General features: G+C 33.6%; 1 protein-coding gene across 7 annotated transcripts in view; it reads left to right on the forward strand.

Annotated features, from left to right (window-relative positions):
- LOC145284908 (transient receptor potential cation channel subfamily M member-like 2) overlaps positions 1 to 25,000 on the forward strand; it is a 297,757-nt gene that overhangs the window by 215,753 nt on the left and 57,004 nt on the right. For all 7 annotated transcript variants that reach the window (XM_080133985.1, XM_080133987.1, XM_080133990.1 and 4 more), the window contains 4 exons: positions 1,349 to 1,426; positions 7,132 to 7,157; positions 14,818 to 14,905; positions 18,683 to 18,811. In XM_080133985.1, the coding sequence (XP_079990111.1) occupies positions 1,349 to 1,426; positions 7,132 to 7,157; positions 14,818 to 14,905; positions 18,683 to 18,811 (321 nt within the window). The remainder of the gene's footprint in view (positions 1 to 1,348; positions 1,427 to 7,131; positions 7,158 to 14,817; positions 14,906 to 18,682; positions 18,812 to 25,000) is intronic.

Consider the following 25,000-nt stretch of genomic DNA (forward strand, 5'->3'; position numbering starts at 1 on the left):
TAATTCTTAAATACGGCAAACAGAAAAATTACTATGCTACAGTAGGTTAGCTGTGTTAACTTAGCACTGCAATCACGTGATTCTTTTCTTAGCTATAGCCATATCTTGTTTTCCTTTCTATTTTATACGCTGATATGTTATTACTAATTTTGATTCACTTTTTTGTATTTTGTAATTGCCTTAGGTTATTATTATTATTATTATTATTATTATTATTATTATTATTATTATCACCACCATCATCATCATTAATAGTAGGGGTGGTAGTAGTAGTAGCTATATCAAAGTAGAATTGTTTTATGTCTACAGTTTGTAGCTATTTCACTTTTAAAATTTAGTGGATTTCATATCTTTAAACTTTATTTTTTTATTTTCTCTAAACATCGTCTAAGAATTTGATCATGATAATACTTTTCCACGTGGTTTTGTTTTCGTGCAATGTTTTCAGTCGGTATTGTTGATATTCCTCTAACAACTTCTTTCGATCTCTATTTTTCCATTGCAATGATGTTCAAGTGCTATCGGTCTTGACCTTGCTTGACACTGCATTGAGAACTGACCGATAGTCGCCGGTGATAGGGAAAAACAAGCATCAGGTGACAATTTGGGTATGTCACATAATAATTCCTCCAAAGTAGAATTCTAGCAAATAACTAACTAGTATTTCGTGTACTTCCTAGTATTATAGCAGCTACATTATAATATTAAGCAATTTTCGATTACCATAGCACTTGACTATATAACACAAGTTCGATTTCAAATTGTATTCAACACACATTTTCAGCATAAAAATATTGAAAATTGACGCAGATTTTTATAGAATAACTATTGCCAAGATTTAATGAATCCTCGAATCTACCGGTCACATGACCCCAAAAAGCTCAAATTCGGAGGTAAATCGAGTCGGCTGCTTGTTTCTTTCGTCCAGTTATGGTGGAGAATATCTGTAATATTCAGTTATAAGAAGGTAAGTGTTCAAAATGTCATTTATATCGTATTTCCAAAGTAAAAACCCCAACAAATATGATTCCTACAAAACTTTTATTAAATATATCAGCAAAGGACATAGAAAGGAATAGAGTAGTTGTTTTAAACTGTTACCAAATTGTCAGATAAAAAGTTTCGTCTAACCAGAAAGAACTGACTGTCTTCATGTGTATCTTGTCGAACTCTGGAATCTTTCTGTCGAACTCGAGTATCTGCAAGGAATTTCGAATGGAACGGCGTAACGGATAAAGTACTAGGTTAAATACAGTGATATAACTACATGACCTAACATTAAATCAATTTTTTTTTCTTTATCTTCATTAATAAAATTTTGGCTAATTCTTATCATTTTTTTTTTCAGTTAATCCTGTCGATTTTTTGTCCACTTTTTATTTTGATACTCATTACATTTGACAAGAAAAATACAGGTAAAGACCAGGTAAGAACTGCGTATATATGGTATTCCTTGCTTTACTTCACACACACACACACTCACTCACTCACTCACTCACTCACTCTCTCTCTCTCTCTCTCTCTCTCTCTCTCTCTCTCTCTCTCTCTCTCTCTCTCTCTCTCTCAACCTTGGAAAATGTAGAATGGTTAAGTCTTAACTATTTAACCACACTTAGTTCAGCGACAGGCGATTTATTTCAGTTCAAGTACTTTTTTATTTTTTGTTATTGGTTATAAAGGTGGGTGCAGGAAGGTTAGGGGCGAATTATTTTTATTTTTAATTTCTAGTTTCTTATTTTATAGTTTATTTATTTAGTTTCTTGTTAGTTATTAAATACTGTTAGTATATTTGTCTCGGTTTTAAATGAGATCCGGTTAAAACGGGACTGTAGTTTTTGTATAAATTATAAATACACCAAGCCTCAAAGGAAAAAAAAAAAAAAGAAAACGATAACAACAATCGCTCCTGATGCTAATCAGCTGTACCGATAGAAAGCGATTGAGAAGAATATGGCTGAACAACAACTTTTGGGCGTCATTTTATACAACATGCCAGCTGAAATTAAAAAGACCGCTCGGCAAGTGGAAAAGATATCCAGAAAAATTGGAAAAAAGAATAACTTTGTCGTGTTCAATCAGACGTTCTTGAACTCGAGACTTCTGGAAAATCTACAACAGTGTAGTAAATAATGGGCAATCAACAATTCCCCCACTAACCAACAATCACGAGGTTGTCTCCTCAGCAACCGACAAGGCTAACATGCTTGCCAGTCGGTTTGCCTCAAACTCCACACTGGACCCTTCCAACCACCCCCTACCTGACTTTCCTATGCGGACAGACGCCACACTAGACGATCTGAAAACCACCCCTGCTCAGGTGCATGCTATCATAAAAAACCTTGATACCTCAAAAGCATGTGGACCCGATCTTATCCCAGCTGTGCTATTAAAAAGTGCTCAGCCGAAGTAGCTTCAGTTCTCTCCAAACTCTACAACAAATGCCTTAATGAAGCTTGCTTTCCGGTCTGTTGGAAAACTGCTTCTGTTGTACCAGTATTCAAGAATTCTGGCGAAAGGACAGACCCATCAAATTATCGCCCCATTAGCCTCCTCCCACTTTTTGCCAAAATATTTGAGACCATAATTAACCATGCTCTAGTCCATCATCTTACAGATGCTAAACTACTGACTGACAAACAATATGGATTTAGACAAGCCCGTTCCACAGCAGACATCCTAACTGTGATCTCTGAACGTATATACCATTCACTGGACAACGCGGGGGAGGGCAGAGCGGTAGCTCTAGATATATCTAAGGCTTTTGACAGGGTATGGCATGAGGGTCTCCTCAGTAAAATCAGATCATACGGTATCACTGGTAGAATACTTAACATAATTAAATCCTTCTTAGATAAGAGAAAAATCCAGGTTGTCCTCGACGGTCGTACATCTAAACAATATGATAGAAATGCGGGGTGCCCCAGGGTTCTATCCTTGGACCTCTATTGTTCCTGATATTCATAAATGACCTCCCCGACAACATTGCCTCTGAGATGGGTATATATGCTGATGACACTACACTCTATGGCAGGCACGACAGGAAGACGAATAAACACATTTCTAAAGAAATGGCAGAAACACTAGAGGAAGACCTCCAATCTGTAGTGGAATGGGGACAAAAGTGGTTGGTCGCGTTCAATGCTGCCAAGACTAAATTAGTTTCATTCAATAATTACAAGAAACCCGCTCTACCACCTATAGCAATGGCCAACGACTCTTTATCTGAGAGTCCATCTTTCAAACTCCTTGCCCTAACGTTCACAGGAAACATGAGTTGGAACAATTACATTGAAGGCATTGCCAGGGCCGCTGCAAGAAAGGTGGGCTCTCTCTACCGTGCTAGAAAACTACTAACACCCGAAAGTATCCTGTACCTCTTTAAGGCCACCATTCGCCCATGTATGGAGTATTGCTGCCACATCTGGGCTGGTGCATCTGCTACTAGTCTCTCGCTCCTTGACAAGGTTCAAAAGAGAGTCGCAAACCTGATAGGCCCTGAACTGGCATCTAAGCTTCAGCCTCTGTCCCATCGACGAAATGTTGCATCCCTCTGCCTTTTCTACAAGTATTTTAGTGGTGAATGCTCTGACGAACTGCAATCACTTGTGCCCCCACGACGTGTGCACCCTCGACAAACCCGACAGGCTGCTAAATCCCACCCCCACACTGTAGAGATCCCTAGATATAAAAGATCTTTTTACTCCAATAGTTTCTTCCCCAGAACCGCTAGACTTTGGAATTCCATTCCAGGTCCCTGCTTCCCCAGTAGTACTGACGTGCAGAAGTTCAAGTGTAACGTGAACCGACACCTTGCTGCCCAAATCCCTACATAGTACCCCAGTAGTTGTTGCCCCTGATAGTAGCCCCCTACACCAAAGTGGCAATTTGCCTTGTTTGGGGTGAAAATGTAATAAAAAAAAAAAATATATATATATATATATTTAAAGGAGATTAGAACAATAGTCTAAAGAGCTGAGTGTATTTTAATGTAACAGTGAAATTACTAGTTTCATTAAAATACAGGAAAGAAAAAGTGCTCGTAGTAATTTAGATATATAATAAGCTCGATAGGTAAATATCCTAGAGCTAATTCAATATTAAGTAATGTGATTGATAATTTAAAATTTAAAAAAACAAATTATAATTAAATTAAAAATCAGTTTCACAAGAAAGAACAACAACAAAATCAATTATCTGTACGATCGTTTCGGAAAACTGTGTTTTTATTGTGGTAGACATCAAGTTACGGACAATAATTATTACATATAGTTTTTTAATAAACAAGGTCTCCTCATCAGCAAATTTTAAAGGGTTTTTATTAAATCTAAAAGACACCATAAATAAACCTAGCATTAAAAGTAATGCAGATGTATCTGAAAAAAATTGAAATAAAAGGTCTGGATTTAAAATTGATAAGAAAATTAATATGGGTTAGAGATAGAAAAGAAATAGAGTAAAATATAAATTTGAATTTAAATTATAAATTTGCTTTAAGTACAACATTACAAATATATACATGCATATATATGAAAAAAATAGACACATACATGCATATACATAGATATACAGGTATATACATAAAAATATAGGTACAAAAATTTACCTTTTAGTTTTTCGCCTTTTGAAATCAGGAACTATGGTTAAAATACTCATATGTGATGTTTGCTATAGCTTTCCACCTTATTGAATGATGAATTTTAAAAGGGGGACGCCCGTGCAATAAATTATTTCCGTTAGCGTACTTTTGATTTAAAGACGCCACGATTTATATTTCGAATGTTGTTTGTATAATTGCATAATGCAAGGGGGGATAATTAGTCATATTTTCTTTAATCAAAGGGCGCAAGGGGGATGATTAGTCTAACTTAATTTATTAAAAAAACTGGATCGCAATTTTTTTCATTTTTTTTTTTTCAGGATTATAAAAAAATTCTTACGCTGATATTTAAACCATCATGTTTACATGAAAAATATTATATTACATGTGAAATTTTTGTGAGAATCGTTATCATTAAAATCACATTAAATATTTTTTTCAATTATATTATTTTTGCTTAAAATATTGAATAAACAATGCTTAATTCAATGATAATATCAATAGTTCGAGAAATTATTTTTTCTTCAAGTTATAAGGTTGGTGCAAAAGATAATTTTTTTTTTTTTTTGTAAGTTCAACTTCAAAAGAGCATAACTCCTTTCATAATAAACTTGAATCGAATCGAAATAAGGAAGCATTAGAATCGACACATTTTTGCCAACGAGAAACAAGTTTACTTATTCCATTAGCATAGAAATCCGGAGTTCTGGGAGCGATGACGTCATTGAAAGTCGATTCAGCATCGTCTCGGCTTTTGAAGCGTTTTTCATGCAGGAAATTGTCGAGATGCTTGAAAAAGTGATAATCAGTGGACGGGAGGTCAGGTGAATATGGCGGATGAGGCAGTCTCGTAACTCAATTCGTTTAACTTTCGCATGGTCAGTTGAGCAACATGCGGGCGAGCGTTGTCACGGAGGCGAATTGGTCCCTTCATATTGACCAATCTCGGGCGCATACGTTGGCGCTTCTGATGCATTTCGTCAATTTGTCAGCATAATTTCTCCGCCGTAATCGTTTCGCCCTGATTCAAGAAAATGTGATGGCTGAGACAGGCTGCAGACCACCAAGTAGTCACCATAACCTTTTTTTATTTTATTTTATTTATTTATTTATTGTGCAATTCCGGCTTCGGGAAGTGTTGTGGAGCTTCTCCGGCATTCAACCACTGTGCCGAATGTTGCCGGTTGTCATAGATGATCCAATCCGCTTGAGAAATGGGTCGTTTTTGATGCGCAGAAGGAGCGTAGAAGACATCTTCAAACGAGGATATTTTTTTTATTATCGTTCAATTCATGCGGCACCTATTTACCCAACGTTTTTTAACTTCCCTATTTGCTTTAAATGGTGAACGACTGTTGAGAGGTTGATCTCAAGTTCAACAGCAACTTCTCCTGTGGTTTTGAAAAGGTTAGCTTCAATTAAAGTTGTCAAATGTTCGTTATCAACCACAGACGGCCACCCGTGACCGTCTTGATTTTCGAGGCTCTCATCATCATTACGAAATTTCTTGAACCACTGTTGTGCTACACGTTCGTTAGTGGTTCCTTGACCAAATGCATCATTGATATTACGAGCTGTCTCAGCAACTTTTCGGCCCAGTGAACTGGAACAAGAAAATCGTGCTAGTTTGAATTTTGTCCATGCTGTCGAAAAGCCTGCAACAAAAATGAATGAAGAGATTGAGAACGGTAGCGAATAAAACGATTTGATAATGAAAAACGAGTTTCAAAATGATATATATAATATGGCTATATATATATATATATATATATATATATATATATATATATATATATATATATATATATATATATATATATATAAATTAATTCAGAAATCATATATAAAAGTAACACATGTGAGAAAACGATATTGTTTTTGCACCAACCCAATATATTGATTTCATTAAACGAACTTTAGGGGCTTTTTCACGATGTTTTTGAAATATTAATAAACATTTTTAATTTTTAACATCTACAATGTTTTATTTTTATAATAAAAAAAGCAAATAAATATAATTTAAAAAAGCACATAAATCCGTGAGTCTTTTTGCAGTACTTAAAATTTTAACTGCAGCAAATATATTTTTTGTTTACAAAAAAGTAATGCATTTTCACTAAAATTAAACTAAACAAATTAGTCCATTATATTCTGTGATTGTTAATAAATACTAGAAATTTCATTAAAATTGGTTGTTTTCTAAATTTTGGTGAATTTTTAAATAAAGGGAGGAATCCAAACGTTTATACAATTTAGGTATCAGCCATTCATTTTGCACGTACATTTAAATTAAACACATTTTTTTACATTCAATGTGTGATAGCACGTGTGGCATCTTTTCCTTATTAATCTCGGTAACAAAAATGAACGTCCATTTAATAAATATAAATTATCTCTTTTGTGATGATTACATGTTTACAGGTTTACAATTGTTTCAGTGAAGACGCAGATATTCAACAGGATTAAGCATTTAAATTTCATTGGACAAAAAAGTTCAAACAAAAAATCATTACAGTTTCTTTTTTTTTTTTTAGGTGAATGAGATTGGAGCGTTAACAAGGTAAGCAGCATTTTCGTCTTTTCAAATAGCTATGGGCATGTTGTATTGCGGGGCGGTTAAGAACAGATGATATGTAATCTAACGGGGTACATAGACGACGAGAGCCAATTACTTGGAGACTTCACATCTATTATATAAATCTCACCTGTCATTTTAAATGTATGTATGTATTATGTATGTATGTATGTATGTCTGCCTAAAACTTTCGAACGAGGCAACGGATTTTCACGAGATCAGTATCGTTTTGAAGCACGACCCTTCGTACGACAAATATCGAAAAACTGGTTAAAAACATTTATTCCTTCACTCTCAACTGGGCACTTTTCTACAAGGAGGGGGTCGCTTTTTTCGCCGATATTTTCGAAAGTCATCCCCTCTTTTAGATTGACTAGTCTTAATTTAAAACTTCGCCACTTCCGATTTGGCGATGGGCGCAACGGCAAAGACGTCACATTTGGGGGGGGGATCGCGTTCTTTTCCCCCTTCGCGGTACGGGTTCGAGCCAGCTGGTGATGAGAATCCGATGCTTGGCTAAGTTGATACATTGTGTCATCTTTTCCCCACTTTCGCTTTCTAAGGAGTTTCAACTCTGCCGGACTAACTCGTAATGTTCTCCGACTCGCACTCTAACTTGGACTGTCTTCTTTCGAATTCTAACTTAACTGTATGTATTAATTCTATGTGACGTCAACACGCGGGCCAAACATATGCATCCCATGCATATGGACATGCACATGCTTCCAACATGGAGTTAACAAACAAAACCAAGGAGACAGTTTATCTCTTTTAGTATTTGCCTGGTGATAGATCCGCTCAGCTACTGAATAAACATGGAAGTGTCTACAACCTAAGCTAGATCTGCCAAAAAGATGCAAACAAAAGAAACAACAAACTGTTATTCATGGATAACCTTAAGCTGTATGTCAGCTCAGATACTGGCTTGAGTCAACTCTTGCAGATTGTGCACATTTCTCCAAAGATATTGGAATTAAGTTTAGTCTGAATAAATGTGCCAAGTGATCTTTTGTGGCGGAATAGAATGCGATCTAATGAACTTGCTGCCCGACGTAAATACCCGTGACAAACCCGTCAATCAGCAAAATCTCGACTTTTCACTGTACCAGTCTCCAGATGCCGGAAGGCTTTCTACTCTAATAGCTCTTTTCCTTGAATTGATAGCTTTTGTAAACCCCTCTTTGCTCCCTGTCTCCTTGAGTGTACAAACATTCAGAAATTTAAATGTAATGTGAACCAACATATTATGCCTACTTGTGATGTTCCTGTAAATATGTCACTCGAATCATAATAGTCCCTTACATCCCTGTGATATAGGAGGGATATAGCTTTTGTTATATAATGAAGGTAAGTGTATAGCATATCTGCCATAGTGGGTTTGAGAAAAATTGTAACTGTAGAATACCTAACGAATGTCCATTGAAAGGCAATTGTTTAATACCTGAAAGTGTATACAAATGTGAAGTTATGGTGGATAATAGTAAAAAGATATACCTAGAGGGAACTTAATGTAATTTTAAGGACGGATACAGACACCATATTGCATCATTTAACATTAGACCAAAGAAGGGGCTAAATTGGAATGACGATAAGGATAGAAATAAGGATAAGACAAGAATAAATATTAAAATAAGAAAAGAAACACGACTGCATTGGGATTGGGTTAAGGAACTACATAAGAATAAAATAGAATTTGAATTAAAATGGTCAATAGTAGATAAAGCTAGAAAATATAAACCTAGTAAATCAAAAAGATGTAATCTATGCTTACTTGAGTCATACGACACAGTGAATTCTAAAGAAGAAATTTTAAATAAAAAGTTTGATGTTATACAAAGCTGTCTACATAGAAATAAATTCCTAAGACCTGATTAAAGTAACAAATATATAAAAAAATAAAAAATAATTAAGGAATATGTTGTGAGTGAAAGGTAAGTGTTGTAAGAGAATTTTAAATTAAATACAAGGAATTTAGGATGGTACAATAAATAAAGTAGTAGGTTGTTTAGTTAATATATAGAAAACGAACTAAAAATAATCTAAATACGGGAAAAAGAATTAAATTTAAATTTAATAATTCTTATACATGAGACATTTGAAGAGCACAAAAAAGAAATTAAACATTAAGTAATTGCAAAATATTGAGATGAACAGATTATGGTGGATTAAAATAGACTAAATCAGAATATAAGTTTTAAATAAACCAAGCGAGAAATTTAACCTAGATTGCTATAAAGAAAATAATATGAGAACTACAAGTTTAAAATTAAATAAAGACAAAAATCAAAATAGTGAATTAAAAATATAAAGGAATTTTGATAAAATTATGAATCGATAAATGTGGGCAAAATCGAGTTATGTCTCTTACACTGTCTCGATATACTGAATGATACGGGAATAGTTAAAATTAAAAAACAAAAATATCATGTTTATATTAAGATATGGTTGAAAATGATTTAACATTTAAATTAATTACATAACTAGTATAAGATGAAGATAATATTAACTAAAACTATTTAAATAAGCCTTCTAATTTATAGTTTTTTTCTTTAAAAATAGCAGATAAAAAGGAAAAGGGAAAACAAATATATCCTAACATGTAAATAAAATTTATACGAAACTAAGGCAAATTAAGAAATGAATAGCTGGACATATAAATAGAGACTAAAATCTTAAAGGTGTAGTTTAGGAGTTTGGAAGTAAATCAATCAATAAATAAATCAGAGAGGAAAAATAATTATAAAAATAGAAAAACATTAAAAGATTAAATGAATATAGAAAAAGAAAAATAGTAATGTTTCATCCAATGCCAGTAGGCACGTGAAACGTGAACAAATTCCGTGAAATCTTTCACGTTGTAAAAAATGAATATAAAAATAGAAAATTGGAAAAATATCATCTAAAATAAATACGAAAATATGATACTTACTGAATTTGAAAGTGAATCGAAAAATAAATCAAGAAATAAATAAAATACAATTATGATGAACGAGATAAGTCCAAAGTGCTTGTTCCCTTAAAATAGGAATTATATATATATATATATATATATATATATATATATATATATATATATATATATATATAATGGCAAATGTATCTTGGTGTCTGAAGAGTAGATATTTTTGGAATATTTTTAAATAATATTTAAATTTGTCCAAATGGTTACGAAACAATTGTAACACATAATTAAACACACCAGATGATTAATTTATTTATTGCGGACTATTATCCTTATCTTTCTTAGATGTTGTTTCGTGACGTTTCGCCCAACTATTTTTCTGACCTTCGTCAGGTGGTAACCGTGACGGGATAGGAACTCCGAATCTCTTAACTGCATTCTCAGCAATTACTGCCATCCATAGTTGCTGTCGTCTCACCACGTTTTGCCCAAGTAAGCTTCTGGCCGGCTTTGGGTAGGATTGAAACCGCTATCTTCAGACAATTCTCACCTGGAACCGTAGAGATTAAACGTCTCTATCCACTGTGCCACATTATAAGAAAATTAATTTCATATAACGATAAATTATCGACTAAAGAGAATAGAGAGGGTAACTTCGATATAACTATGGAAGCCTCACATCCAGCTTCGGTAATTGATCTGATAGGGCTTTACATTTTATAACGGGGGTGATGAGGTAAATTTGGAAATAAAAATACGGTTAAATTATCATTTTTACCTCTACAAATCTGGCTTCATTCATCATTGGTTACAAAAATACAACATGCGACGATTGGGGGTCAATACAAAACTTCTAAAATTGTTAGCAGTTAATTTAAGAAATAGTAGAAACAAGAATGACTGTTTGCTGGGGGGGGGGTATTGTCTCGAACATAGTTTATAAATGTACCGCAGTGATGAGGAACAACACACATATTTAAGTCAGTAGAGGTGTTATAGCACATTCACTACGTTACATGACATATTTAAATAATAATAGTAACTAGCAGGACCTAAAACATTTATGTTGGCATTCTGTAGATATTCAGTGTAAATGGAGGCGCTCTGATATTATTGTAGCTTTTTTGTTAAAGCTGCAAAAGTATTTATCTAAGCTAGCAAGAACGTCCGGCATGGCCTGGTCGTAAAGTACACTTAAATATGATATTTTAATTCTTTAAATTTCGTATGTATTATTATAGAGTTAATGTTCTATCGATTTTTATATATTATAAAGTTGTGATTTCAAAAATAAAAAAATATGTCGACATGACTTGAGTGTATCAGTTTGAATCGAAACCAAAACTTATGAAAAATAAAAAAATTATATATATATATATATATAAAACTAAAAAACTAACTTGAGTTACTTCAGACATAACCAAAACTTATGAAGAATTCTTGGTAAAATTATTTATAAAAAAAATCGATTACTGGAGTGCCATCAGCTATAATCGAAACCAAAACTTATGAAGAATTCTTGATAAAATTATTTATAAACAAATAGATGACATTAGTTCCATCAGCTATAATCGAAACCCAAACTAAAACTGATGAAGAATTCTTTGGTAAAATTATTTATTACAAGAAACGGAAGTCCATAATAATTAAACGAGTCTGATGTAAGCGTGACACAGAAAATAAATACCACATACACTATCGTATTAATATGTAGATAATATATGCAGCATAATCACATTGACACCAGTTCTCCTTAGATTACCAAAGTTAAGCGACGTTGAGGCTGGTCAGTGCTAAAATGGGTGACCACTTAGTACTACCAGGTGCTGTATGTGCCCTGAAGCCTGGAGAATGATGGGTGCTGCCAGATTACTCTTACCCAAGACATGCTGCATGAAATAATGCAACGCCCCCATGACCCTGGAAAGATAAGACTCTTCCATCATCATCCCTCACCCAATATTTTGCCAAGAACAGCTGGAGTAGATGTTGTTCATGTCAGTCGAGGATATGTCCCTAACAGTCTGTTCGTCCGCGGTTTTGTGGTTGTCAGGGTTAGGTATAGTTCTGTTCATCCCTCCGTGGTCTAATCTACCAGGCTTTACATTCTCTGAGAAGGGGTAAGTTTCTTGCTAATTACTAGAGACACCAATTACCAGGGAATGCCAACAAGGGTTGCTAATGCATTTTTGTAGACTTGGGTGTACTTTACCTAGTGTGCTGGTTCAATGGTTAACAACATGGACTAACGACCTAGGTATCCCAAGTTTGAATCCAGTTTGTTCCACAAAATTCACTTTTAAGCAGGATGTTGGCAACCTTCATGTGGTCCATCTCATAAGTACCTGATGTCTTTCTAGTAATAATTCCAACAATAAAAATATCGGGAAACCAATGCCGATAATAGAATCTTCGGATTCATATGATATGATGATGATGATGACGACCTAGTGTGCTGGGTTTCCTTTTGTGCTATATTTTTGCTAGGACTCTGAATTCGTTCCTAACCGGGTGGCTTATAACATGGACCAATAGATTTTCAAATCGTGAACAAGTTCTTGATATGGACTCGTCTTTGAAACTTGACCCAGTATTCATAGAGAAGAAGAATATTTAGAGGTCACGGTCAGAAAAATTCAGCATAAGCATTAAAAATGCTTTTGTGTTATTGCTTTGGTTATATATTAATAAACGAGGAATCATTTCTATTTAAAATCCATTTAGTATTATGCATGTAAAATTATGAAAAACACTTAAAATGTGTCAACATTATGTGAATCACCCATAGTAAAAATAATGATGACCAAATAAGCTGAATGGCCACTGAATTTGTCTTGATGGTGTGTTTATCTAAAAACGAAACTTGAATTTTATTTCGAAATGATTCCACATTTAATAATATTAATTAACAATATAAATTAATAATATTTAATAAAAATAATGATATAAAACCATTTTTAATGCATATACTGAATTTTTCTTGCTTTTTCTGACCGCAACTTTTAAACATTACCTTAGGTTTTCCTGCATAAGAAATATTTTACCTGTTCAGATTGTGGACGTTGTTTTCGTTCGAGTTTGTCACTATGGTTTTTGGTATACAACCTACCGTCCAAATCGTTTTACCAATCATCATCAAACCTGGTCAAAATATCGGTCTTGGTCTATCTGAGAACTGATTTAATTTTATGATATCGAAGCAAAGATCAAGCTTACGAAAAAGATAAAATTCACACTTTGGACAATAACTTTCATGTTAATTGTAGAGACTAGCTACTTGGTCTATATTGTAGCCAATGATGTCTCACAACTTATATGACCTTGGTAGTTGATATTAACCTTGAGAAGTGTGATTATGGTCGTAATATTTTATGGAATTTCAATTTCTAATTTTTTCCTATTTGATATGTGGATCTAATCCTCTTTGATAACAGGAACCACTTTGCAGAATTTCAGTCTGATCAGATACATAGCTTTTTTTTTTTTAGTTATTTATTTATTTAGTAATTAACTTCGGAAATCGTTCATGATATATGGAGAAGTAAAGGAAACATAAGACTTTGGCCCATCCTTACAGTGTCAGGCAAGGATATATAGCTTCACGATGACTTGTGTTCTTTTTGCTTATTACATTTAGTCTTTCTTATCAATAAATAACCAGTGTGAAGAGATAGATTAATTTTTTTACATGGGAATCACCACTTATCAAGACTCGGAAGGGGTCACTTTAGAATAAGGGTTAATGAATGTAAGGTGTCAATGAGATAACAGCTCAGTGGTCGTGTTTTAGTGGGGATTTGACAGAATTGAACTATTTAAGGGGACAGTATAATAAGCACTTGTTCACATTGGACTTGAAGACGATCATATTGTAGTCAGCTGGGAAGCAGGCCAATTGAACAGAGTTCCACAGGTTGGCAGTTCTAGGAAAGAAGCTTTGTTCATGGAATTTGCGTTTAGATTTAGACACGAATGGCGAGTAAGGGAACTTGTTGATAGTGGTCGTAGCTTGACGAGTGCTTTTTGTGAAAGTTTGGCAGGGTGGATCATTGAATGAAGCTCAGACGGGCACTTACTGTGACAATAACGGTAGAGCAGAGATAGGCTCGCAACGTTTCTTCTGTTGGAAAGAAGTTGCAGGGAGGGGAAAATGGTATCGCCTTTTAGGTTAAGTAAGTCCATACTAAGAAATCCCATTAACTTTTTAAATGTCTCAAATAAGTTCACCTTACTCTCTAGTAAAATAATTAAAGAAGTAAGGGCTACACAAGACTTTGGCTCATCCTTCCATTGTCAAGCAAGGATATACGATGACATGTTCTTTCTCCAATTCTTCTTGCATAAGAGTTTTTTTTATGAGTTTTAAAAGTTGACACTATTAGCGCAATTTTAGACTGAGTTAATTTGTTAAAAAAAAAATGTTGTTGTTGATCATCATTCATGATGATTTTGTTGGCATTCGTTTCTCCCATATTCTTTCTAGTTAGAATCCTTTATAGAAGGATATTAAGTACTTACAGGAGGGACCACGTGAACATTGTCAACATCCTTAAATGAAAGTGTTTCTGCGAAACGAACTGAATTCGAACTTGGCACAACCAGGTGTCATTAATCACTAAGTCATCGCCACCTCCCTGTTCTTGTTTGTTTGCTTTTTGTTGTGGGGGGGGGGGGATTTCTCTCTGAATCAACCATTCCTCTGCTATTTTCGCTCTTTTCATGCTTAATATGTATTTCTTTCAGATCTGAGAAAGACGTCACCAATTTAACATGGAAAGAGAAAATTCTATCTTTTTACACAGCACCAGTGGTAACGTTCATAACAAACGTGGTATGTGAATTATTTGACAAAACTTCAAATTCTTGCAATGTATTAGATGGGGATGCTTTAGAATAACGCCAAAACTCCACGACCTGGCCTTTGGCTTCGACAGACGCCATCTTGGAGTGTATTTGTGTATAGTGAGAAAATGGTTTCGCCTACATTTAATATGAATTAGGGTATAAAAGTTGTGTTATAACGAAGCAAGAAGTGGAATGATGTAGATGCATGCCTAATAAAATGAAAATAAAATGAAACATTAAAATAATAGAAGCGTCACCGGATATCACATTAATAGAGTTTTATAAATGAATAATGGAGAAAGACGAAAGATTATAAAACATTTTATATAAGAAATAAGAATATAAAAGTAAATTTCATGTTAGTAAATGTTTATAATTCAACACGTGTTTGGATAAAGAAGTTGAACGAATAGTCAGTATGTTCATATTGGGCAGCGTGGCATCGTGTATGTGTGTGCGTTACCTTTATTCTTGTTAGTGCGTATACAGATGTGTAACTAGTGACTGTTCATGAGTCATTAAGTGCTTGGCCATCCACAAATCATCGTGAGTCATTAAGTTCGCCTTGCCATCCACGCCCCCTCCCAAGGGCAAGAGATGATTTGTGGAAAATATGTTGTTGGGTTGCTTTCGTTCGGTCGACTGGTAAAGTCTTTCTCTTTGGCTGTTTGTCTCCTCGCTGCATATAGGTTTCCAACTTGTATGTGTGTGCGTTTATCTTTGTTCTTGTTATTGCGTGTATAGATGTATGCGAGTTGATAAAGTTGCATATGTAAGTCATTGAGTTCTTTCGCCTTACCATTTCGGTGGGGGGATGCAAAGGCATGAAGTGGGTGTTGAGTAGACGTTCTTGAGTTCTTTTCGTGGTAGAGTCTCTCTAAAACTGATTTTTTGACCAGGTCTTATAGGAATTTCTAAGTTCTTACTGGCTTAATACATTCCCGTATAGGTGTTACTTTTTGAAAGTTGGAAAGATTTCCATTAGCTGAAAATTCTCTGAGTTAGCACCTTCATGTTAAAAATTGCTGGATTTAGGAAATTTCAAAGCGAGTATATCGAAATGAACCAGAAAAAGAAAGAGAGTAAGCAATTAGAACCATTTGAGTTTTAGTATTCGTTCGAATCGAATCTCGATGTCTAATTTACCACAAATGTCAGCAATAATTTAAGAAGAGTTAGGATAGAATACAGCTTTTGTGTCAGTGAATATATAACTTTGCATTTGATGGATATTGGAAAATCATTTTTTAAAAAAATTAGAATTTGCATGTTATATTAGGTTGGTAATTAAGTAACTAAGTTCTTGCTGTTTTTATAAATCTACATTTTTATAATTAAAATAAGGACAACTATTTAATCAGTAATGTGTTCTCCATTCGTGTTCATAACTTTTCCCCAGCGTTCAACAAGATTCACAATATCTTTTTAAGGTTGAAATCATTTGATTTGGACTTGAAAACTTCATCTAACCAAATTGAAAACCAAAATAAATGGCAAGAATTTAGTTGCCAACCCAATATAAGTTTCGAGGACCCCATAAAATAAGCAAAACAAAACGGACGCCGGTTGACTTATGACGCACGTAGCATCTGTAAACAAACATAATAAAACCGAGTTTGGTATTTCCTTACAAGGTATATTTTTAATATAGGGAAAGGTTCATTTATGAAAAAGGAAAGGAGATGCATTAAATGTTTTTTTTTTTTATGTAGGGCGCGGGGATTTTTTAAACGTTTTAATAAACAAACGCAGAGATGGTGTCCATATGGTTCTGATTTATCGTTTGCAAATGAGTTCATTCTCTATGATTATTCGATTCATATTTAAATCATTATAATTCCAATAAATATCTTCAATTTTTTCTTCTAAATAGAAACAATTATGTTACATTTTTATAACTAGCAGGGGGGGGGGCAGCTTTGCCCGACCGTAAAATACTCTTAAATATGATATTTTAATTTTTCCAGATTTCGTATATATTATTATAGAGTCGTGGTTTCAAAAGTAAAAAAAAAAGTATTTGGGTGCCATTAGCTAGAATCGAAACCGAAACTGTAGCATTTAAAGCTGGTGACGTTACCACTATACCAACTAACTAAACTAAGATGAATGTAAAAAATGTTTAACGATTTTTTTTAATTTTGACCCATTTTCGATCCCTTAAAAACTATTTTAACCGGCTAAAGATCCATAAAAGAATGGTCCGTAAAAAATCCAATCATTTGAGGCCCCTACCACCTCTCTGCGACTTTTCGTTTCGGTGGAGATAGAGTTTGAAAGGCAGGCAGACAGACATATAGCCTTTTATATATTACATTTTTCGGTAATTTATTCAATCTTATTACTAAACATAATTAGAAAACTGAGTGGTTATAAAAAGCTTCACTTGATCGAGTTGCTTCTATAATTACATTTATGTATACATAAATATCATTAGAAAAGAGGGTCAGTGTGCGCTGCTTGTCCGACCTACAAAGGGTGTTTATTTCGAAAACCGTTCTTAACATGGGGAGGTTGAAAATAAGAAAATGCTTTTCGGAATAAACACCCACAACCTCCCCATGGCTTAAGAACGGAATAAACACCTTTTGTAAGTTGGACAAGCAGCGCACATTGACGGAAAAAAGATTACCCCCCCCCCAATCCTTCGAAATGAATAAAATAGCAAATATTACATTTAGTAGTAGTAGTAGTAGTAGTAGTAGTAGTAGTAGTAGTAAATGAAGAAGAAGAAGAAGAAGAAGAAGAAGAAGAACTCTGTAGAAATCCCACGGTTGCTTACCTACCCTCTTCTAATTAAAAGCAAAATTGGACAGGTGCTGGGTTACTGTACCCTCTTTTGTGCAAATTTTTACTCCCCCACTTTTTCCCGACATGGCAAATGAAGCATGCTTGCATTATTTTTGTTTAATTTATTGAATCACAAATAATATTTACAGTAACTTCATATTTTATATAAATTATTAATTACTAGGATCGATCCATAAGTAACGCCTCCTATTTCTTCTTAAAAAAAAAAAAAGTTGAAGATCTACAAAGACATAAGTGATACCATTAAAACGAGTGACTTTTTATGCTACGAAATTTATTTTCTCTACATAGTCACCACTTTTGCCAGGAATTCGATGACGCATCTCTGCTTTTGACGCACGTCCATGACACGGGTTGCTTTCTTAGAGGCTCACACCATCAATATCTGCAACAGAGAGATGAAATTTTCAGATCATGAATGCATAAGTTCAGTCACCCTAACAATGCGATTTGGATCCCTTCTGGCCCATTCGGGCGGAATAAAAAAAATAGGAGGCATTACTTTTGAAACGATTCTCGTTTTAATTTGTTTCGCGCAAATAGGTCACAAAAAGTAAATTATTTGGGACTATTTTTCAAATTGTATTTCCTTTTTTATATATACGGCATAATCACGTTGACACACCGGTTTCTGCTGGATCACCGAAGTTAAGCAACGTTGAACCTAGTCAGCACTAAATGGGTGACCATTTGGGATTCCAGGTGCTGTATGCGCTCTCCGCTTATCTCGGCATTGTTTCCAGTCGTCCTGGACTTTTTAACGGTGGCGATTCAGGAGATGTATGGTTGGGATTGCGCAACCCTTGCCTCGCAATTTACACGTGCAGTTGCCCTTGCAAGGGGTATCCTTTGTCTTTCGAAACTGAACGGAGACATCGATCGATTTCCTTTAAAAAAAAATCATGTCGTCAATATTAACTTTTACCTTGTTTTGTATTTTTATTCTCTGCAGGGTTTCTATGTGATATTCCTAATCATCTTCAGTTATGTCCTTTTGGTTGAGTTTAAAGAAACTTCTTCGCCCTTGGAATATTGCTTGTACGTTTGGGTTTTTACGATCTTTACCGAAGAATTACGTCAGGTAAGTTTGCATTCAATCTAACAAATTTCTTAAATTTTTCAATTTTGAGACGAAATCCATTTCCAATAACTAGGTATAAAAATCGATCTAAATTTTACTTATTAATAATTTAATAGATGTAATTATTGATCAATATCAATTAAGTTCGATTATTTTATTCTAGAGTATTTTATGTAATTCTTGTATTCTTTATTCGCAGTGGCGGCTCGTGCAGCAGCACCCCCAAGTCATTTCTACTCAATATTATCGATAACACGTTTATAAAGAATACGTTTATTTTTTCTTTCTATGTGATGATATATCCTATTAATAAGTGTGTGTGTGTGTGTGTGTGTGTGTGCGCGTGTGTGTGTGTGTGTATGTGTGTGCGCGCGCGCGTATAATCCCGAAGCTTAATGTCGATAACTATCCCCATATTCATATAAACATAAAAGTAAAACTTTGCTTGGAGCTGCGAAATTCAGTTACACATTCTTAGTGAATTTCGCTTGTGCGCATGCCCGCTCTAGACAGCTGATAAAAGCCAATTTGGAGCTGTCGTTTTCGCAGTTCCAAACGCTCGTGATATGCGGTGTTTGCGTGGTTTCGCTTATATTATTTTTTTAAGAGGCTTGTTTACAAATGTTTTGTTTTTATTATTATTAAAAAGTGTAACATGTTCTTGTAAATAAAATCTCCACCTTAAAAAAAAGCTCACATTTTTAAATGCGATTTAAGCAGACAAAAATATACAATATGCCAAACGTTTTTTTTTTAATTAAAAGTGTCCGAGCTTTTAGCCGTAAAGCTACCAACGCGACTAATGTTTTTTTTTTCATCTATATGGCTTATTTTGTTTGTGTTTTAAGTAGTTTGAAATCTATTTATTTTGTAGTCGTTAAACTTGACAGAATAAAAAATGTTTACATTTTTTCTATAGAAAAGCGAAGAAAAATTTATTTTTAAAATACATTTTAGTTAGAAATGTTTTTAACTTATGTATATATATATATATATATATATATATATATATATATATATATATATATATATATATATAGGGACTGCCAAAAGTCACCACAGAATTACCCCACCCTATATGTAATACGATGTAACTTTATTATAATTAATATTATCAGTATAACTTTTGTACCATTTAAAAGAAAGGCAAAATAAACCAGTAATAATTAAAAAAAAAAAAAACATTTTCATCGAACGAAAATAATGAAATTGCGAGACGAAAATCGTGTTCACATAATTGGCGCTTTAAAATAACGTTCCCATGAAGTAGACATTCCGAACGTGAAAACATACCCGTATTTAATAAATCTAGCAAAAATCAACTAATAGTCAGATTTTCGTGAAATTTTCGATACTTATCCATTTTAAAATGAAATTACATATAAAATGCAGTTTTCGTAAAATATACGAGGGGAAATATTTTTAAGTGTGTTCCCCCCTGCCCCCATATTTATTTTTTCGAAATTCGAACAAAATATATTTAAATCTATCGAAATTTCTATTTATTATGAAACATAAGAGTTCAAATAAGTAAAACATATTTATTTTTTTTAAATTTAAATACACATATTGAACAAAAATTTACCTTGAAGTTGCAATTAAAAAATTGATATAAACTTAATATTATTATGTTTTTTTAAATAGCGTTTCTTTTCGAAATAATATATACTATAATCAGTTGAATTACCAAGAAAAAGGAACTTCATAAACATTAATTAATTTTTAAAAGATTAAAACGATTAAAATTCCATTTTTCAAAATGTTATGTTACAACATAGATTTTAATTAATTGTGTTTAAATTTTTTTTTAATATTAAGTTTTAATATAAACATGACTCTTGTTAGCTATTTTATCGCCAGATTAAAACCAATTTGAAAATACTAAAAGAGGATCACGTAAACATTGTATTCTATATTTGATATTCTAGTAATAGACTACCTAGTACTTACCTTTTCCAACACAATTTATATAAAAAGAATTTAACCATGGCATCCTTGCATCCCCAAGAAATAACTTCTGTGACGGTAAGTGAACTTCAATAGATTGAGTTTTCATAGCTGTCTCTATATGATAAAGTTGAAATTAAGAAAAGAGGCCGCTCAACGCCTGATATTCAAATATCTCATCCAGGCATTAACAACAACAAAGTGTATATTCGTAGCTTTAATTCTGAATGGTACCAACAGAAAAGTTGGTTTTGCGGCTGTGAACTAAAAAAAGGTATTGTTCTGCTTTCCTTGTTTGTTATTTGGGGGTGATGTAACGTGGACAAAAGATGGGTTCAGTCAGAACTATTAGCAAAATGAAAGATAGAACTGAAAAGCATGAGAAGTCAAAGAAGCACGTTGGCAATGTAGTTTCCGTATCAATTTTGGGGACCGTAAATATTAAAGAAAAACTTAGTGAGGCCTACAGACTTTCAATCAATCATCATAACATGAATGTTAAGAAGAACCGTGAAATTTTATCTAAAATAATAGATTGTATTTTTTTGTGTGGGAACTTTGAAACTCCCTTACGAGGACATGATGAAAAAGATGATTTAGTAAATCCAAGTGTATTTAGAAGATTATTAAAATTTGCACCGAAATTAGATCCAGATATAAAGAATCACTTAGAAACCAATAGTGTCTTCAAAGGTGTTTCCAAGACCATTCAGAACGACATACTTGACTGTTTTTTTATAAATATACCGTGATGAAATAAGGGCAGAAATTAGCAAAGCTTCCTTTGTAGCTGTCGTAGCTGACGATACAACAGATGTGTCTGAACATACACAAATGATCATTGTTTTACGGTACGTCTTGGATGAAAAAATACTTGAACGCTTTTGGGGATTCTTTATTCCAGAAAACCAAACCGTTGATGGGATATCAAAATATATTCTACAACAATTAGATATAATCCTTCAAGGGAATCGCCAAAAACTGATAGCTCACACATTTGATGGTGCAAATGTCATGAAAGGCAAAAAAAGCTGGTGTTCAGGCGAAAATAAAAGAAGTTTATAGTAATGCATATTTCACTCACTGTTATACGCATCAACTTAATTTAATAATGAGGAATGCAGCAAGCATTACACGAAATGCTAGAATATTTATCTCTAACATTTTGGCTATTCCGACTTCCGTTTCTAGATCACCACAGCGTCTGTCCATTCTCAAGAAGCATTTGGATGTAAGTATTCCACGTCCATCCGCCACAAGGTGGAACTTTAACATACGGATCATAAATACAGTTCATGAAAATGTTCAAGCATTAAAAAACTGTCTCACTGAAATTCAGTCGACATATGTAGATGAGACCGTTGCAGAAGTGACAGGAATTCTGAAATATTTGAACGATGAAAATTTCACATGTTGGTTAGAGTTATTTCATCTAATTATGTCTCATGTTGAAATTATTTATAATCAAATTAAATATCGGGAAATTCGCAGTCAATGAATACATAACAAATTTCGAAACTGCTATTTTAGAGATAAGAAACTCCAAATACCGTGAAAATCCTTCACAAACACTCAAGGCCGAAGCTAAAGAACTGTGTGACTATATATCTGTGGATATAACGGACAGATATTCTTCAACTAAACATTTAATACTTGCTAAATTGATTAACAATAAAAGCTTTGCTAGTTTTAAGAAAGAATTACCTACAGAAAAGATATCCTTGACAACTGAAGCATATCCCATGATTGACAAAGAAAAGCTTGAAGCTGAGCTAGAAATATTTTATAGTAGGTCAGATATCCATGAATATTGCAAAGTAATTGATCTCCTGAAATTTATTTTGGAAAACAATTTAAACGAAGTTCTTAAAGAAATCACAAAATTATCTTGACAATTCCCATGACTACATCAGAGGCAGAACGTTGTTTTTCAACTCTGAAAAGAATAAAAACTTTTCTAAGGAGCACCATGGGTTGCGAAAGACTAAATGCTTTCAATTGAAAAAAAGTTCTTCAGCAGTCATTCAGAAGTTAAGGAGAAAATTATCAATTTTTTCTCACGAATTAAAACAAGAAAAATGAAGTTTACTTTCAAATGAATGTAATAAGTAAAATATTTAAAATATTTACATCTATTTAGGATTCCTTTAAGTTATTGTATTTTTATACGTGTACATACGCATAAATTATGTATATTTGTATGTTTGTTTTATTTTTACACAATATTAAAACAATAGGTATTTTTTAAACAGTACCCCCACTAATCTTAGGCACAAGCCGCCACTGTTTATTCGTCTATTCCTTATTCGTATATTCCTTATTCGTCTATTCCTTATTCGTCTATTCCTTATTCGTTAATTCATTTTGGCTTAATTTCTTTTATTCTTCTTTATACCTTGTGATTTTTATATTTTTATTTCATAGAGTTATTATATTCCTTTAATTTCATTTATTCTTTCATTCTATATTATGCGTGTATTCCCTATATTTATTGCATTTCATGTCGTACTTATATTTTTTGATTCCGTGTGATTTCATTATTCTTTTATTCTTTTTATTCTCTACAATTTTTTACAATCTATTATTATGACGGTTTCTTCGTTTTCTATGATAGTAATATTCTTTCATTCTCTATGATACAAATATTCTTTCATTCTCTATAATTCTGTCATTCTTTCTTCTCTACAATTCCGACAATCTTTTATTCTCTATAATTTTTACATACTTTTATTCCTTATAATTCTGGCATTGTTATATTTTCTGTAATTTCATTAATTTCGAGGACTCTTTAATTCTTTCACTCTCTGTTGTATTAACGTATTTTTTATTCACGATGATGACGACGACGACGTATTATTTATTTATTATTTTATCTCGAATTATTAAATTCACGGCCGTAGTCAAAGACAACTCAACGGTATCCTTTTCATTGGTTATTAAGATGCATGGGAGGGTGCCACATTTTACAGTCATTAGGCTAATGATTAGAGTGTTTGCAAATAAGCCAGGAGATCGGGGATCAATCATTAGTTGAGTCATACCAAAAGATCGTACTTGATGCTTCTTTGCTAAACACTGAAAATTTTTGGGTGAGGGTCAAGGACAAGTGGAACAATCCGGAAGTGTCGCCCTCTCCTGCAATTGTATATAATAGCCACTAAAAAGAGAACCTTCGGATTGCCATCGACTATGGTCGATCAATCTTTATTTTATTACTCCACGATTAAGGAGGATGCAACATGAATTAGAACGAATGCATTGATGACATTGCCAAGACTGCTGCAAAGAAGGTGAACTCCCTCTACCATGCTAGAAAATTACTCACACCAGAGAACACGCTGTACATTTACAAAGCCATAATTCACCCATGCACTGAGTATTGTTGCCACATCTAGGCTGGTGCATCTACCACTTTCCTCTCACTCTTAAACACGGTCCAAGAAAGAGTCTCAAATTTAATAGATCCTGAACTGTCGGACAAGCTCCAACTTCTGTTTCATTGCTGCAGTGTCACATCTCTGTATTTTAATGGATTGTGCTCTGATGAACTCATAGCACTTGTGCCCCTCAACCTACATATCCCTGACTAAACTGACAGGCAACAAAATCCAAGTTCTTTGTTGAAGTTTCTAGATGCCGGAAAGCCTTCTTCTAATTGTTTCTTTCCTTGGATTGCCAGACTTTAGAAGTCCCCCCACCTCCAATTTCCTGTTTTTATTGTTTGTACTAATCTGCAGAAGTTTAAATGTAATGTGAACAAACATCTCGCTGTTCAACTCCTCACAGTCTCCTGTTAGAGATAATTCCAAATAATAGTCCCTTATATTCAAATGACAATATGACTTGTTTGGGACGAAAAAAAAAAATTAAAAGCATCACCGCTGAAATACGAAGGTATTACTTTACAATCCTCAAGTAAAAAAGGTATGAAATTAGTCACAATCCGATGTGAATTTTACAAGACTATAAAAAGGCGGCGAAATCCAGAAAGTAACCTATTCGGTATTCCTGGTCTCATGGTCACCTAATAGGCTGGTATCACCTTCAAAGTAATTTCATTTCAGATGTAAAAAAAAAAAAAAGGCATCAATTTTTGTTTCTTTCTCCAAATAATCACTCCTTGAAATGAACATGACACCAGTGAGATGATTCTTTCTTTCTCTTTCTGTCGTCACAAACTCGAAGGCAAACAAACTCTCTGCTTTCCTGACTATACTAACCTGCTGCAGTTTAAATGTAATG

This window comes from Euprymna scolopes, chromosome 9, assembly GCF_053919585.1.
Source record: "Euprymna scolopes isolate OS-2025 chromosome 9, ASM5391958v1, whole genome shotgun sequence".
Classification (NCBI taxonomy): domain Eukaryota; kingdom Metazoa; phylum Mollusca; class Cephalopoda; order Sepiida; family Sepiolidae; genus Euprymna; species Euprymna scolopes.